This window comes from Centropristis striata, chromosome 6 (assembly GCF_030273125.1).
Source record: "Centropristis striata isolate RG_2023a ecotype Rhode Island chromosome 6, C.striata_1.0, whole genome shotgun sequence".
NCBI classification, from domain to species: Eukaryota; Metazoa; Chordata; class Actinopteri; order Perciformes; family Serranidae; genus Centropristis; species Centropristis striata.
In genome coordinates, this window is record NC_081522.1 from 22,482,525 (window position 1) to 22,501,244 (window position 18,720).

Consider the following 18,720-nt stretch of genomic DNA (forward strand, 5'->3'; position numbering starts at 1 on the left):
ATACTTTGTAAAACTTCTGAAGAATGATAACGGCTAAAGATAATGTGTATCATTTAGTCCCTGCGGGAAAAAAGTATTTTATAAAGGTATTTGAATTATTTCAGTGAAGTTAAGTCAAACCATCAGAAGCCTTCATGGAAAACATTTATCAGTAGTGCCATTCCAAACTACTTTGAATATACTTTGATGCATGTCTGCAATTTAATCTTTTTTCAGGTATTGTGTGTCTTTTTAAGTGCTCATTCCTTCCATCATGTGAAAAACACAACACTGAATACAGTTATCCCATCTGAAATATTTGATAATCTAGTTTTTATTCCATTAAGACCTGAATTTTAATAACTGGTCCATCATGAGTGGAATACCTTAGATGGTAAGTAACAATTGGTGACAGGTGTGTTTGTATCATCTTTGTGTTACTGTGACTGGATGGAGAGATGTATTTGTTTAATTTTTATATCGTAAGGGTCATCCTGTATAGAGTTTTTTTTTTATGGCTCATAGAAACGTAAGTTATTAGCAGTAGTGTGAGGCTACATCAGCCATGCAACAAAAATTATCCATTTTTATGTTTTCTTTGTGTTCCTTTACTACTACGTTATTTGATAAACACGTACACGAACACACACACACACACACACACACACACACACACACACACACACACACACAAAAAACATAAAACAACTACATACAATCATGGAAAAAATATATTGTTTTTTTCTTCAATTTCTTGTTCATTTTAATGCCTGGTAACTAAAGGTACATTTGTTTGGACAAAATATAATGATAACAGCAAAAATACCTCAAAAGAGTTTAATTTAAGAGCTGATATCTAGACAGTTTCCATGGTTTTCATGATAACCAAAATCATTATCAAGAAACCCATGGAAAATGTCTAGATATCAGCTCTTAAATTAAACTCTAATGAACTATTTTAGTTATCATTATATTTGTCCAAACAAATGCACCTATAGTTGTACAAGGCATTGAAATAAACAAGAAATTGAAGAAAACAAGGGTGGTCTAATAATTTTCCCATGACTGTATATTGCATCTAAATTTTTAATGATAATAAACAAAAATCATTATGTATAACAAGTATACCTCATCCATCCGTCCATCCATCCATCCGTCTATCAGCCACACTCAACCAATCAAATGATGATCAGGGTTAAATATTAGCCAATCGTGGCGGGTCGGAGGCGGGACATAGGTGCACCCTCAAAAAACAGTTTGTCTGGCTGACAGGCGGAACAAACAGAGAACAAAACACCCCACAAGACTCCACAGTAGCTTTAGCGTTGTTTATTTGCTAGCTTGTTTATTTCTGTGATAATGCTGTAATAAAGTAAGTTGTCTGACAAACTGACAAATGTATTAACAGCTGACACCGTCGAGCAAGTCGTGCCGTGGTGGTCCTGGTTTCTAAAGTGGCTTCTCAACGGGACAACTGTTTACAAAACCGTCGTCAGCTGCCGAGGCACCAGCGACCGTTAAGAAACATTCACAAGACTGTACACGGCAACATTAAAGTAAGGTAACATAACGGTAACCATTGTTTGTGTCGGTGTCTGTTCAGCATATTAAAATAAATTAAAAGTCTAAATTGTTGTTCCTTCTCAAATTAAGATGCTTACTGTTGATGTTAGCTAGCTAGTTTTGCTCTAATGGTGTAACGTTAGCTACACAAGTCGTAAATATACGTAATTTAAATGTATATTTGCTTTTGTTTCACTCTGTGACGCTCGTTAATGTGTAAACATGGTGAAAGAAAGTGCAAAGGAGCAACGCCTGGTCTTTTATTCTCTCTATTCCAGCTCCTGGTAGTGGCTAAATGTTATTTTTTACTCAGCATGTATGTAATGTTACAAATGTTTTCGCTTCTCGAAACAGATTTTCCTGACTTCGCTGTCAGGTTGGCGTTAAGTTAAGCTGCACTGTAAAAAAAAAAAATGTCTGTAGATTTTACGGTGAAAAACTGCTAAACCATGACAGTAAAAGATCATAAAATGATGAATGGGTTAATTCAGTTTCAGTAACAATGAAACACCGTGAATGTATATATCAGCAAACACATTACTCCACTATAAAATACACTGGCACCGTGTTTCTAGCAAAAATATACTGTAATATATATACCAGACATAATTTTTGCATTTATTTTTTGTAAAAAAAAAATGTTCTCACTGTTAAATGTACTAAACACCATATTTCTAAAAGAAATATACTGTAATATTTAATGGTAAAATCTTAAATTCATACGGCATTTGTAAAGTATTTGCTTGTCAATTATATGGCAGATGGAAAAACTTTTTTTAGGGTAAAATATGAAATAAAATCACAATCTTAAGCGTGCTCATATCATTTTACCGTAATATAAAAAAGTTGCACCGTATTTATTAAGGTAAAGTTCTGGCAACCACAGCTGCCGTTTTTGTTTTTTTTGTTTTTACCGTATAAACAACAGGTTGTTTTTTTTTTTGTTTTTTTACAGTGTGTTATTGTTTTCTCTCAAAGCTCCACTCGTTCTCGGGACCATGGCGGTCTTGCTGCAGCGCCCCCACGCGGCTGTGGCCTGCCTGCTCTTGTACTTCCTGAGCAGTGGCCTGTCCATCCCAGACCCCAGGCAGAGGGAGGCTCTTATACAGCTGGAGGCCTCCATGCAAACAGGTGGGCAGATGGTGTTAACTGATGCTGAGCAGCGGCTGGACACTCTTCTGTTGAAAAGGAAGCTGGAGGAGATGGACAGAGCACAATTTCCACCCGCCATGCACTTTTTCAAGGCCAGGGACCTCATCAGGACCAGTCCCATCTTCAACCTGCTCCAGAAGATGCCTAAAGGTAAGCAGTGTCAAACTGCAGGTTACAGTAGGTAACTTTTCGAATTGCCTCTGAAAACATTTAGCTGTCACATTTGAGCTTGATGACCCTCTTCTGAGGGTATTCTTTAAAAACATCAAGGCAAAAATGAAAATGTTCCCCTTTTTTAAAAAATTAAGCCTTTCACGATACCAGAAGTTTAAACATTGATGTAATACTGCTGCAGAAAAAAGATACTTGATACCTCTTTTTATACCACAGCAAAAAGAAAAAAAGTTCTCTACACACAAAAGGGAATTATTTTTGTAATGCGCAATCTACACACAGTGTTGGTACAGGAAAAGTTTAGATTCTATAACCCTCACATCTACGTCGTTTTGGATAAAATCGCCTGCTAAATTACATTGTATAATTAAATGTGGAGAACATTTTAAACGTGGTATTGAAAAAGAATTAATACTTTTCACAACCATAATAAATTGCAGCAGACTTATCATTCAAAAATCCTTTCTTTTGATTAAAAAAAAAAAAAAACATGACACAACTTTTTAAAAAAGTATTATTTCTTGTACTGACCAGTACATTGTACCGGGTTTACAGCTGAAATAATCAATAAGTTGATTGAGAGAAAACTAACAGGCAACTCTTTTGATAATTGATTATTCCCCAAAAACCCTAGTCCCATAGTAAATTTAATATCTTTTGGGTTTTGGACAAAACAAGAGATTTGAACACCTGACTTAGGATTTTAGGATGGACTAAAATGGATTTAATCATTTGCAAAATACAGCATACATTAAAAAAAAAGTTAGCCACCATCATTTGTTTCACTAAAGAAGGTTGTGTCAGCGATGCCGGGAATATTTAACCCTTTATCAGGCGAAGAACCATATTTGGTAACTTCAGCGGATATCCAAAATAAAAAATAAAAATATTTTGAGAAAAAAGTTGCAAATTTACTAGATTAAAGTGGCAGATCTACAAGAAAAAAAGTTGCAGATTTAAGAGATTTAAAGTAGCAAATCTGCGTGGAAAAAAGTCACAGATTTATGAGAAAGAAGTGGGAAAAATGCAACTTTTCTCGCAGATTCATCACTTTAAATCTCGTAAATCTGCGACTTTTTTCGCATTGATTCACCACCTTTAATCTTTAAAATCTGCAACTTTTTTTCTTGTAGATTTGCCATTTTAATCTAGTAAATTTGCAACTTTTTTCTCGACCCCATTTTGATATCCACTGAAGTTACCAAATATAGTTCTTCGCCTGATAAAGGGATAACAATTTGATTTTGATTTGATTTAAGTTTATTTCGAATATGAAAACAAATAATAATAAATAAAAAAAAGAGTCAGACAAAACATTTAACATGACAGAATACATATTTGAAAAGGAGTGAAAAGAAGTAAAACTTATAAACTCCCACCCCCTCTCCTTAAATATGACAAGTTAACATCCTCGTCTAAACATGTCTTGTATTACAAAAACATAAATATAATTTACCTATACAGCGAAATTATACATACATACATACATACACGCGCCCACATTTGCATACATACCCAAACACACGCACACATACACTACTGGTCAAAAATTTTAGAACACACCAACTTTTCCAGAATTTAATTGAAAATTATGCAGTTTAATGTCTCACTGTACTCTGAAGTTAATGCACATTTGCAACATTTAAAATTCTTTATTGAGCATGATAGTGTTTTGAAAGTAAAAAAAAGATTCAAAATCACATTTTATGTTGGACTAAAGGACTAAAAAAAGACACAAAATTACAAAAAAAAGACACCAAAAAGACACAAAATTACAAAAAAAAGACACAAAATGACTTACAAAGACATGAAAAGAATTAAGAAATGGACAAAATAGCCCAAGACTCCATAGAGTTAAGTTGTTAACCCATTTCTTGTTCCCTGAAAAAATGTACATGTACATTATTTTTCAGTTTTGGTTAAGCTTACCTTTTTTTATTTACCTCTGGCAGTTCACCACTTACCTTTGTACCCTTTCAAGCTGTTCATTTGACTTGAACTGCTTGAATTTCAATAAAAAAATGGAAAAATTGGGGTGTTCTAAAACTTTTGACCGGTAGTGTACATAGGAAAGGAAAAGAAACAACAACACAAGGAAAAGAACAACAACACTTTCTTTATGATTCTGTTATTGACTCTTTCAGGGGGAGCTCTTCATGTCCATGACTTCGCTATGGTAGATGTGGAGTGGATAGTGAAGAATGTGACCTATCGGCCTCACTGCTACATGTGCTACACTGACAGCCAGTCCATCAGATTTATCTTCTCCTCCCGATGGCCCAAAGCTCTGCCACATTGCTCCTCCTGGACCCTGCTGGAAAACCTCAGGGCCAAGATGATGAATACCACCGATTTTGACAACAGGTCAGATTTTTTTAATTCAAAGAATACCACAGAATAATAAACAAGCCAACAACTAGAACAGGTTCATTTATCATACAAGTTAATGTATCATACTTTTCTACTGTATGTGGCAACAACCTTTAATTTATCATTGTGTCAACACAAAATAAATAGTCATAGATATCAGGAAGAGGAATCACTTCCTGTTATATCTGTCTTGTTGCCAGAATTGAGTGGCTAAATCAGAGTATTTATTTATTTATTTATTAAGGATCCCCATTTGCTGGTACCTTAGTAACCAGCTAGCTAAGAAAATCTATAAATTTACATGTGAAGTCAATCACAATAAACCTGAAAAAGGTAAGAAAAGAAAAGGTAAGAACAACATTTAAAAAATGACAGCTTGTATAAAATAAGATTTCAGTTTCTTTTTAAATCCCTGTTTACTTTCAGTGCAAAAGAGGTAGTGAGGCAGATTATTCCAGAGAGTAAATGCTCTATAGATAAAAGATGGCGATAAGGTCTTTGTTCTTGGGTGAGGCATTTCAAGATGACTGTTGCTGGACCCTCTAGTGCAGAGGTGTCAAACTCTGGCCCGCGGGCCAAATTTGGCCCGCAGTATAATTATATTTGGCCCGCAAAAAAATATACCAAATGATAACCAGAGCTGCCCCGCCGGTATTATACAGCGCAAATAATACTACAAATCCCAGAATGCTCTGCTGGTGTTTTGGCTTGAACACAGTAGATCAGTGTGTAGCAAACTGAGCAACAATCAAAGTTGTCTTTATGCACTTTTTCTTGCTGTAGTCCAAGGCTTGAATGGCTGCACATTCATTGAAGGATATTATTATTATTAGTAATTTGGTTTATTATTGTTATTTTATTCTCACATTCATATTTAGCCTGTGGAAAAAGATTACTGTTAAATTGAAATTTAAAGAAGGCCGCATATAAAATAAAGGGACATACGATTTTTATTTAAATTTTATTTAAGAAATGAATGCCATTATTGTGTTTGTTTGTTTTATTTGATATTCGATTTTGCAATATTAAGTTATATCAAGCTTTGCTTGTTCCGTTTCGTTTGAACTTGTTTAGGTCCATTTTTTCAATAAATATCAATGTTGGCCCGCAACTTTGTCCAAGTTTAAAATTTTGGCCCACTGTGTATTTGAGTTTAACACCCCTGCTCTAGTGCTATAGTTGTGCATGGAGTTTCTACACACAATTTGATTAAATAAAAAGTCAGGCACTTCACTGATCAAGACTGACTGAAACTTTATAGGAGTGCTTAATGCTAACCTGTTCTCTACCATCAGCCATGAGAGGGGATCATGCATGCGGTTAACATTTGATCAATACCAACCGTGCAGCCTTGTTTTGGGCAATCTGCAGCTTTTTGAGCTCAGTTTTGGACCACAGAACACAGAATAATCTCTGTGTAATAAACCAAACTCTGCACAATCTGACACATGAGGGGTGGAGCAACAAAGGAAGCACATTTCCTAGAGATACCAACAGCTCTTCCCATTTTTAAGATAATTTGATTAATGTGAGTGATGATCCCTCACACATGCCTACAAACAGAGTTTTGTGGTATACTAATCTGTGTTCTCATCTCATCTTTGTCAGACAGGATGACAGTTTAATTTAGAGTTAGGTTTAACATGACAGTCAACAGACAGAAACAGTTTATATTTTAAAATGATTTCCCATAAAATTATTTCAGTAATCCCACCAGGGTTTATTTCTGTTTCTGCCCATGCTCTATCACTGTTCATTTTCTTTTTGCTGATCCAATAACCAGTGTAACGAGATGTATGAAGAACATGCTCAGACAGAATATCAAAATGAGTTATTTAAAAGTTTACAGTTTTAGTTTATTTTATAAATAATAATAGTGATAATAATGATTATATTGATAGTGCATTGATATATTGATATATGTATATATATATATATATATACATATATATATATATATATATATACTTGACATTAAGTGGCTATATATAGAGAAACTCTCTTATTTCAAGTGTGGAGTACCAGGGGAGAGGCCTCGTATAGTATTTTTTACTTCAGCCTACTCCCTTTTTTTTCCGGACCAAAATAATATGAAGAAATGCATATTGAATATTAAGTCGACTGGTTCTTATAATTATATGTGTGTAAATGTCTATATGTTTATATGTACATCTGTATAACGGTGTGTATGTGAGTATGTGTATGTATATATGTATCTAGCCTACATTGTTGTTGTTTATTTTTCGGTTCGAAAATAATAATTAATGAATGAAAATGAAATGAAAAAGATTATTCATGTTCCTCTACATCAGTAGTTCTCAACCTTTTTGAGTCGCGACCCCCAATTTAACATGCATGTTGTCCGCGACCCCTGCTCACTGAACAGAATCTCACACGCACAGTTCAGATCACCCAAAAAAGGAAACAAAATTACCAGAAAAGACACAAAATGACCAAAAAAATACACAAAATGACACAAAAAAGAAGCAAAATTACCAAAAAGACACAAAATGACTAAAAAAAACTCCAGAAAAAGACCAAAAAATACACAAATTGACCACAAAATGATAAAAAAGACACAAAATGACCAAAAAAGACACAAATTTACCACAAAATGATAAAAAAAAGACACAAAATGACCAAAAAAGACACAAATTGACCACAAAATGATCAAAAAAAGACACAAAATGACCAAATAACACACAAAATGACAAAAAAAAAAACACACAAAATTACCACAAAAAGACTAAAACACATTAACACATGAACACTTTAACACAGTGGAGACAGAGCTGACTTCCAAAATGATTTGGCGACCCTCAGAAATCATCTCGCGACCCCAATTGGGGTCCCGACCCCAAGGTTGAGAATAGCTGCTCTACATTGAAGTATAAAGACATTGTTGACAGTTGTTAATTGACCCAAAATGGCACAAATCATCTGATCACAACCTTGTCTTCATATTTACAGCATTATGGGCAACATGACACTCTTCACTGATCAGGATCCAGAAGCGGTTTACCCCAGTCAGGATGTGATCTGGGATGTGTTTGAACAGGTCTTCCTAGCGCTGTGGGGTCTGGTCACATACGCTCCGGTGTTCAGAGACTATTACTACCAAGGACTCACCCAGTTCTACCTGGACAACGTCATGTACCTGGAGCTGAGAGCTTTACTCCCAGAGGTACTAACATCACACACTGTGTATTCACTGCATACTTCGCTGTCAATGATTTGTTTTTTATTAAGAGTTTTTTTTGTTCCTCAGATATATGAGTTGGACGGCAGCTATCATGACAGAGCCTGGACTTTGAAGACCTACCAGGAGGTCACTAGACGGTTCACAGCAGACCACCCAGACTTCTTTGGAGCAAGAATCATTTTCACAATCCATAGGTAAGAATTAACGTATTAATCTGAATGGCTGACTGTTTATTGGCGTACTAGCAGACATAAGAGGATGTCATGTTGAAATGGTCGATGATTTTAAATATTTGGGCACATACATCGACAATTGTCTTACCCTTCAAATCATGTTTTTAAAAAATGTTCACAACGCCTCCACTTGCTACGCAAGCTTAACAGTTTTGGAGTGAGTCAAAGTATTTTAGAAACAGTGTATAAGAGCCTGGTGGAAAGTATTTTATCATTTATCATGATCATGTGGTACGGAAACCAAATATTAAAGGAAGAAACAAACTGCAGAAAATAGTGAACATGGCCTCTAAGATTTTAGGGAAGCCACAGAAACATTTGAGCTCTTTATGATGAATTAATTAGAAGTAAAGCTGAGAAGATAATTAATGACTCCTCTCATCCCATGTACAGCCAATTTGAGCTTTTACCTTCAGGGAAGCGTTTTAGGCTACCGATGGCAAGGAAAACCTACAAAAAGTCCTTTGTCCCAGAAGCTGTCAACGCTATAAATAAGATGAGAATTCGGTAGATATTTACCTGTTTACTCCTGTTGTTTCCTTTGCTGATGGTTTATTCTCTGAATAAGGCAGGTCTAAGACCTACATTTGTAAACTTGATCTGTACTGTGGTGTGCTTTTATGAAATTTTGTACTTGAATGGGTGATGTGTGAAGTACAGTTATTGCTGTAGGCTATTTTATATTTTTATATCCTTGAAATGTTTTTGTCTTTATTGTTTTACTATTTATTCTGTTTGTTTTGAGACATGTCTATGGTGAAACCAAAGAGGAATTTCCACTCAGTGGATAATAAAGTTTTCGTATTTGTATTTGTATTCGTATTCGTCATCGATCACACACTGTGCTGTATTCTTCAGGGGAGTTAATGCAACTGTGATGGAAAGAACTGTGGAGGAGGCTATGGCCTTGCAGAGAGACTTCCCAGATATCATGGCTGGCTTTGACACGGTAACAAGTTACAAGTTTGTCAGTTTGTTCTGGATACTGTGGATACTAAAAACTAAAAAGTATCACAAAGCCTATCACAACTGTTTGAATTACTGAAAGCAAACATCACTTAAACACGTCTGTAACGCCCGCCAATGTAAAAATGCCCACAAACGTAATAAAAATCTGCAGCTTTTAATGCAATAATCCCACAAACATAATAGCTGCTGCCTACTACAAACGTAACACGATATTCCTTTTATTTTGTAGAAAATTAAAACACAAGTTGATGCCAGTTAACAATGATTTTGTAACAGGTACAGGTGAAAATAGATTCTGCATTCAGAATCTATTTTCTGTTCCCACATTTTGTTGACCGACTCTATACCACTGTGTGAGGGGGTGAAAATGAGCTACTACTGTAAATAATTCACAACTAAGGTCAGTTATAATTAGAACGTCTACCTTAATCATTACATGTGGATATTTTATAAATAAATGTATAATAAATGCAATTTAAAAAAAACAGGCCATGTTTAGAGGGATTGTTTGGGATAGTTAAGTGGGCCACTCCAATTGCTTTGGGGGCCGGAAGTGGCCCGCGGGCCGTAGTTTGGGGACCCCTGGTATAGGCAAACAAACAAACGACCATTATTTATTGCATTATTACATTTGTGGGAAATTATTACAATATTGAAAGTTGAAGATTTTCACTCCCCCACAAACGTAATAAGTCCCTGCAAATGTAATATTTATTACATTTGTGGGAAATCGCAGCTATTACATTTGTGGGCATTATTACATTTGTGGGCGTTACAGACGTCTACTGTAAAAGCATGACTTCTCTACGTGTTGATAAAAGATGTTTATGTTGTGTGTATGTGTTCAGGTGGGCCGTGAGGACAAAGGCCGACCCCTGTGGTACTTCAGAGATGCCTTGTCACTGCCAGCAGGCCGAGGGGTCAACCTCCCTTTCTTTTTCCATGCTGGAGAGACCGGTGAGGTCTAATGAGATTTAGGGATAATAAATGCTTTATATTTTATCTGTAAAATGCTTTATGTTTATATTCAAAAAGTTTCTTTGTCAGAGGGGCAAAGGATAATAAAAAAAAAATCTGTGTTCCAGAAAATTATCCAGGCAAAACAATAAACTTAATCACTAGAATTTTTTTCAGGGCCTCTGTATTTATAATCGGAAAGCAAAGAAGAAAAGTACCATGCAAACCTTGTCATATACAGTCATGGAAAAAATTATTAGTTGTTTTTTCCTTGCTTTCTTGTTCATTTAATGCCTGGTACAACTCAAGGTACATTTGTTTGGACAAGTATAATGATAACAACAAAAATAGCTGAGAAGAGTTTAATTTAAGAGCTGATATCTAGACATTTCACATGGTTTTCCTGATAATAATTTTGGTTATTATCAAGAAAACCATGGAAAATGTCTAGATATCAGCTCTTAACTCTTATCAGCTATTATTGTTGTTATTATTATATTTGTCCAAACAATGTACCTTTAGTTGTACCAGGCATTAAAATGAATAAGACATTGAAGAAAACAAGGGTGGTCTAATCATTTTTTGCATGACTGTGTCTTTGACAGTATCCCAAATTGTTGCAAAACCAAATAAATTAGATCTAAGCCATTGAATAATCACACTTTATTTTATAAAGATAGATAAATAGATAGATAGACAGACAGACAGACAGACAGATTTTATTTTTCCCAAGCTGGGAAATTACAGTGTAGCAGCAGCATTACACACAGAGACAGTAACAACACAATTAAATAAAAAGAACAACCTAGGCATACTTCAAGCAATAAAATATAAAAATACAATAAAAAATAAAGTGTCTAAAGAAGGAGTGGAGAGGAAAAAGAGTGGAATTCCAGTGCAGAATAAATATGAATATGCAGTATAAAAATATTGGTGCCGTGAAACAAATAAGGTGCAATGAACATGCATAATAATGATGAAAACATGTATAATGAATAAAAACATGCTTTGTGATTTCTCTTGTGCACAAAGATCTGGAGGGCACAGAGGTGGACCAGAACTTGTTGGATGCTCTTTTGTTGAACACGTCCCGTATCGGCCATGGCTTTGCTTTACTACGCCACCCGGTGGCCAAAGAGCTCTCCAGAAAGAGAGGCGTGGCTCTGGAGGTGTGCCCCATCTCCAACCAGGTACACTAACATATTGATACAGCTCATTAAAACACTTACTTTTACCAGTAATTAAATTAATTGGTAACACTTTACAATAACCATCATTTATAGATGGTAAATAGATCATTTATAGATGGTAAACAGATAGTTTATTAATGTTTAATCATCATTTATAAACCGTATATAGGCCATTTAGAATGGTAAATAGAAAATGTATTAATGTTGAACTATAATTTATTTTTTTAATAGATGGTTTATTAATGTAAATTGATAGTTACTTTACCATAAACAAACAATTGCATTATAATTATTAGTTTATTAATAGTTTTGCACTCATTATAACATTTTTAACACCATATTAAGTATGTAAATGATTTCAAAATGATTCTTATACCTTTAAGAAATTGTTTGAAAACATTTAAAGATTAAATATATATAGAATTTTGTAAATGGTTAATAATTGGTTTATAAACCGTCTATAAACATAACTTAGATGGTTATTGTAAAGTGTTACCAATTAATTTTGCCAGAACCTTGCTCCACACACTTCCACACACTATCCCCCCTCTGCTCCATAAAACACACAAGCACATTCCTCTTCCGTTACTGGCAACGTGGAACTTTTGTGAACTTTGGGAATGGGGATGCTGGGCCATAATTTATGTATTTAATTGTTGAATGATGACATGTGTTGTACAAAATTCTGATCGTAGCCTATGGTGTCAGGCAATTGTGGGTTAATCTTGCATTGATTAATTTTTTGTTCTTTATCCAACTTAAGTAGTTGAGTTATGTATTTTACTTAAATACAATTATATAATTTCTGTGAGTTATCTTTATCAAACTTAAGTAGTTGAGTTCTTTATTTTATTTAAATACAATTATATATTTTCTGTAAGTTATCGTTACAGTATTTTTGTGTTGTATTTATTTGTGTTCCTAATATATGGTACTCTTTTGCAACTAAATTCTGGTCTCTGTGTGGTGTTTCCAGTCCTCCATTTCCTTCCTGAGCCGAATTTATATCTTCTGTTTATCTAGCCTACTACTATTAACCCATTGAAGCCTGGACAGCGGATACGTTGTTTTGTAGTATTTGTATAAGCTCTCAAATACTTTTTGAATTTCATTTGTATCTGCTACAGAGGCTGAAAAATCTATTATTTAGTCGAAGCATTGACACTTCTGTTGAATTTCCAGAAAAACTTCAGGTTTTAGGGGCTGATTTTAAAATCGCCCAGAGGTTTTACAGGCGTTTCAGGCGTCAATGGGTTAATACCTTAATCTGTACATTTAATATATGCTACAATTGTGTTAACAAATATCTCCTTTCTCATCATTCAGGTGTTGAAGCTAGTAAATGATTTGCGAAACCATCCAGCAGCTGCCCTGATGACCGAGGGCCACCCACTGGTCATCAGCTCAGACGACCCCGCCTTGTTTGGTGCTTCGGGACTCTCTTATGACTTCTATGAAGCTTTTGTGGGCTTTGGTGGGATTAGATCCCATTTAGGCTCCCTCAAAGAGCTGGCCATAAACTCTATTAAGTAAGGTTCAGCTTAGATGACGAGATTTATTTATTTACAATTTGAAATTGAACTGTTGTGACCACTGGCTGACCTCTCCCTGTCTGTGTTCCAGGTATAGTTCATTGACTCCAGTGCTTCAGGAGAAAGCCTTGGCTCTCTGGCAGAGAAGATGGGAGAAGTTTGTGTCTGAAAATGCTTTTTAGAGAGAATCTATGATTTTTTTTTTTGTCTGTTGTGTTGATTTATCTTCAATCAAATGCCATTAAGCTTTCTTTGAGAAAGGAATGTCTTGTAGCATACTTAAATTATAAATGACAATGTGAAATGTTGATAATAGTGCTGCATGTCTGTGGAAGGACAAATATGTGACAGTAGGAAAAGCACTGGGACAGAACAGAGCCGTTCTTAATGTTATTGGTTACATCTGTGCTTTTCCTACTCTAACATAGTTGTATATGGGGAAAAGTTCTACGTTGCCACAAAGTGCCAATGTGAAGCAGGCCTGAGCTATGTCCCATATCATTTATGACGATCACTTGAACTAAACATGACATGGCTTCAATCACAGGCATCTTGTAATGTCTTGTTTTAATAAGGATTTCTAATGTATTGCACTTTAAGATTCAGGTTTGTCCATGTTTTGGGGACAGTGACAGTGCCAGACAGCATTGTTCACTGGTTAACCCTTCATCAGGCAAAGAACTATATTTGGTAACTTCAGGTAATATTTCGAGAAAAAAGTTGCAAATTTAGTAGATTAAAGTGGCAAATCTACAAGACAAAAAAGTTGCAGATTTAAGAGATTTAAAGTGGCAAATCTGCGCGAAAAAAGTCGCAGATTTAAGAGAAAAAAGCAACTTTTTTCTCCCAGAATCACCACTTTAACCCTTAATAGGACACTCATTGAAGTACTTGCAAATTCCAAATTTCAACCCTTTCTCTACGAGAAAAAAATGCGCAGATTTATGAGATTTAAAGTGGTGAATCTGGGAGAAAAAAGTTGCTTTTTTCACGTAAATCTGCAACTTTTTTCACACAGATTTGCCACGTTAAATCTCTTAAATCTGCGACTTTTTTTCTTGTAGATTTGCCACTTTAATCTAGTAAATTTGCAACTTTTTTCTCGAAATATTACCTGACTCTAACTACCAAATATAGTTCTTTGCCTGATAAAGGGTTAATGTGCTAAGTGTGTCTAGTAGTGTGTTTGTTGTTTGCTTTGTGAGAGTAGTGTTTGTTTAAATAAGTGTTACATCCCGTGGGCTTTAAAACACTGTTCTTAAGAGACAGTATATTTTTTACACAGTTTTACAAGTTTTTTACTTGAATGTATTTTTTTATTTGCAGCTGTTGTAGATACAGTCATGGAAAAAAATATTAGACCACCCTTGTTTTCCTCAACTTGTTCTTTTTAATGTCTCGTACAACTAAAGGTACATTTGTTTGGACAAATATAATGATAACAACAAAAATAGCTCATTAGAGTTTAATGTAAGAGCTGATATCTAGACATTTTCCATGATTTTCTTGATATGATTTTGGTTATTATTAAGAAAACCATGGGAATGTCTAGATATCAGCTCTTAAATTAAACTCTTATCAACTATTTTTGTTATTATATTTGTCCAAATGTACCTTTAGTTGTACGTGGCATTAAAATAATCAAGAAATTGAAGAAAACAAGGGTCTAATATTTTTACATGACTGTATATAGAGACATAGCTGTACATTTGATGTAATCTACAAAAAAGTACATCATGACTGTCTTTCTGCTTTAGCATGAGCAAAGATTCATATGAACAACTGTCTCTCAGATATATGTAAATATTGTGACCTGCTGAAATAAAACTTGACATCATTAAAAGCAACTCTTTATTTACTGTGTGCACTTCAGTTTCTTCAGTGTTCTTCTAATGAAACAGTGTCCTGCATCATCTGCTGCAGGTGTTGAACTTGGAGAAGAAGCTGTCGTCGATACATCCTCGTTCAATGTCCGGTTTCCTTCAAATGAAGCCAGTTTAGAAAGACAAATGTTTTAATGTGCTTCGATATAAAATGTGCATAACTGAGTAAATAACACTACTAACTGTTGTTTGTGTAATTCAGCCAGCTCCATGTTTGTGGTGTCCAGGTGCCGTCTCAGCTGCTTGTTCATTCTGGCCTGCTGCCTCTCTAACAACAGAGCCGTGCGAGCCGAGTCCAGGCGGACGCGATCGTGTTGCTTTTCTTCTTGCTTTTCCTCGAGTTCTAACCTCTACAGATAACACAGATACACAGAACTCAACAGAACATCATTTTGAACAATCGGCATGTTTATTGCGTTTCATTTGCTCTTTTTTTTTTTTTTACCTTTTTCTGCTCTATCTGATATTTCTGGAACTGGATGATCTGCTGCAGGCTCTGTGGAGGGACTCTCCTGTCGCTGCTGGGACCAAGACCAGGTACTCCCACCAGGGTCGGGGGGGCTTCTCCTAGACTTCCCTCATCATCACGCTCCACTTCCTGGCGACGCTTCTCTTTAATCTTTGCCCATACAGACCAAGCAAAAAGGTGAGCGTGATAAATAGTTATGGTAAATCACTAAGCACATTTAATCAAGTACTGTACTTACAATTTTAAAGAACTTGTGCTTTCATTTTATGCATTTTATACTTCACTTCTACTACTTTTTGGAAGCCAATATTGGCATTTTTTCTCATCTACGTTTATTTGATAAAATTAGTTACTATTAGATTCAGACTGATACAAAAATATTAATCAACTCAGAATTCATGATTCATTATTATTATTAAGGATCTACTTGGAAGGATATAAAGTCATTTAAATTAGCACAATCCTTACCAGCTGCAACATTAATGATACTAATGATTCAATTAATCATACTTATAGTGATGCAACATAAATGCAGAAATTATAATTGTAGGATAATATATATTATTCTGGAAAGGGCCATGCATAATGAGCATTTTTATTTGTGGTACTTTAAGAATATTTTTGATGCTTATAGTACTATGGAATTTTACTTAAGTAGACATAAAAATGCAGGACTTCTACTAACAGTTTTTTTTACACGGTCGTAATACTACTTTTAATTAAGTAAAGATCCGAGTAATTCTTCCAGAGATGCTCAGTTTTAATTTTGAAAGGTTAACACAAGACCACACCAAAAAACACAAAACATGTTGAGACTTCTCATCTAAAGCTGGGACAACAAAAGCTGCCAAAATAGTTTTCTTGAGATGAACACTTCTGTATGCTCTTAATAAATGCCTTTCAAAAGACATGCAGTTTAAATATATGCATTTTAGGGTTTTTTTTCACATTACCTTGGTCAGATTGTACTCTTTAGTGGCAATATTTGCTGCTTTCCTCCTCTCCATCTCAATGCTCTGAAGCTGCAGAGCTTTGTTGTCCATGTCTACTCTGCTTTGGTCAAAGTGGAGCTCTGAAGAACAGTAGAGAAGATGAAGTGACATTAAGTGAAGAGGCTAAGAGAGTGAGAACTGATTGTCTGCATCCTGTATGGCAGTAGTTCTCAACCTTTTTGAGTCGTGACCCCCAATTTAACATGCATGTTGTCCGCGACCCCCGCTCACTGAACAGAATCTCACATGCACAGTTCAGATCACCAAAAAAGAAACAAAACGACCAAAAAAAGGAAACAAAATGACCAAAAAAGACACAAAATGACTAAAAAAAGACACAAAATTACCAAAGAAAGGAAACAAAATGACTAAAAAAGACACAAATTGACCACAAAATGATTAAAAAAAAAGACTCAAAATGACCAAAAAAGACACAAATTGACCACAAAATGATCAAAAAAAGACATTAAGTGACCAAAAAGACTAAAACACATTAACACATGAACACTTTAACACAGTGGAGACAGAGCTGACTTCCAAAATGATTTGGTGACCCCCAGATATCATCTCGCGACCCCAATTGGGGTCCCGACCCAAGGTTGAGAATAGCTGCTGTATGGGATCAACCAACCTTCCAGCTTCTGTTGATGCCTCTCTGCTGCTCGCTCGCTCTGCTGCTGGAGGAGCCACTCTCTGAGCTGCTCCCTCTGTCTCTGCTGCCTGCTCTTACTGTCCGGATCCTCGCCCACCAGGCCAGGGAGCATCATCTGTGCATCATCAAGGTCTGTATCTCTAAAGCGGTCTGGGTCATTCAAGTCAAACTCCTGCTGGCTCTGAAGCCGGATGGCCTTTTCCATCGCACGCTTCTCCTTCACTTCTCTGCTATGTAGGAGGGAAGCTACTTTGCTATAATGGAGCATATCAGCATCTGTATGGAGAACACATCCCAAACACACCATAATACACTACATTAGAAATGTTGAATATTAAAATGCAAAACATCTGCAACAATATTATATGGATGTTTATGATTTAATTCTGTTTTTATCAATCAGTGAGTGATGGGTCATTAGGACATGAGGACATTAATGCTATTTTTTGTAGAGCCTGACCGAAATGGGATTTTTGAGACTGATTTCAGAGGGGGAAAATTCATTGATAACTGATATGGTGGCCAATATAGTAATTTTTTGAGCTGGAATAAAAATAGACCTTTTTTATGTTGATTGTGCTCTGATTTTTCACCATTCTGCAAAGGTGCCCGGATAACTACTTACTCAAACATAAAACTTTATTAAATAATATTTAACATTGTTATACATTATACATGTTACAAATTATGTATTACATTTTTATCCAATCCTATAAATGATAACTGAGAAAATAATGAATAAATAGGAATAAAAATAAATAGCTAAATAAACATAATTACTGTTCAGTGTCAGTCAATTGTTGATGATTAAGAAAATAATAGCTCATACCATTTCTAAATCACACTTAATATCGGCCAATAATATCAGACTGTCAGTTACATTATAGAATGACTTTAGATAACTCACCATACGCTTTTTGTTCCTCTTTTGCTGCCTTTTCTTGTTTCTCTTTTTCGTTTATTTGCATCTTTAAGGCTTCCTTGTCAACCTATAGACCATGATCATGACAGTGCAGTTAAATTCCTGTATACAACAAAGTTAGCATAGCTAACTGTTATATTAGCATTAGTTGGTTAACGTTAAATTAGCATAACTAGCTTACCCCAATCGTCCTGACTTTGTCATTAAAAATCCTCTCCTGTCTTTCAGTCTCTCTGTCCCGGCGCCTCTGCAGACTTGTCCTAGCTATGCGGTCTGACAGTAAGTCAACGTTAAACATTTTGGCTTAAAAATAATAGATTTAGTATGAAACTGCTCCTGACCAGTGTCCCGTTCGGCCAGCTTTCGTTTTAAACACTAGTTGCTAGGTAACCAGAGTTCGTGCCCTTCGTAAGATCTCGGCTCTTTCCGGTGTGTTGAACGCAGGTGTTCAGAGAAAAGACCTGAAATCACATGGAGTGAC

General features: G+C 35.4%; 2 protein-coding genes across 4 annotated transcripts; one reads left to right on the forward strand and one right to left on the reverse strand.

The window, feature by feature from the left end:
• The first annotated feature begins 1,245 nt into the window (after positions 1-1,245).
• On the forward strand, positions 1,246-15,164 carry ada2a (adenosine deaminase 2a). 3 transcript variants are annotated; one of them, XM_059334713.1, is made up of 10 exons: positions 1,246-1,540; positions 2,521-2,844; positions 5,013-5,232; positions 8,209-8,422; positions 8,507-8,634; positions 9,532-9,622; positions 10,491-10,599; positions 11,632-11,789; positions 13,116-13,318; positions 13,413-15,164. In XM_059334713.1, exons 2-10 carry the CDS (start codon positions 2,541-2,543, stop codon positions 13,501-13,503), a joined length of 1,518 nt encoding a protein of 505 aa, XP_059190696.1. In that variant the 5' UTR covers positions 1,246-1,540; positions 2,521-2,540; the 3' UTR covers positions 13,504-15,164. The 3 variants fall into 3 exon arrangements, with proteins under 3 accessions (XP_059190696.1, XP_059190695.1, XP_059190697.1); XM_059334712.1 differs by having other exon boundaries at positions 1,246-1,535; XM_059334714.1 differs by having other exon boundaries at positions 1,246-1,517.
• On the reverse strand, positions 15,159-18,691 carry ribc2 (RIB43A domain with coiled-coils 2). The gene is made up of 7 exons (XM_059334719.1): positions 18,421-18,691; positions 18,225-18,306; positions 17,297-17,593; positions 16,627-16,745; positions 15,650-15,823; positions 15,388-15,554; positions 15,159-15,301 (listed from the first exon to the last, which is right to left on the reverse strand). Exons 1-7 carry the CDS (start codon positions 18,535-18,537, stop codon positions 15,232-15,234), a joined length of 1,026 nt encoding a protein of 341 aa, XP_059190702.1. The 5' UTR covers positions 18,538-18,691; the 3' UTR covers positions 15,159-15,231.
• Between the last annotated feature and the right edge of the window lie 29 nt (positions 18,692-18,720).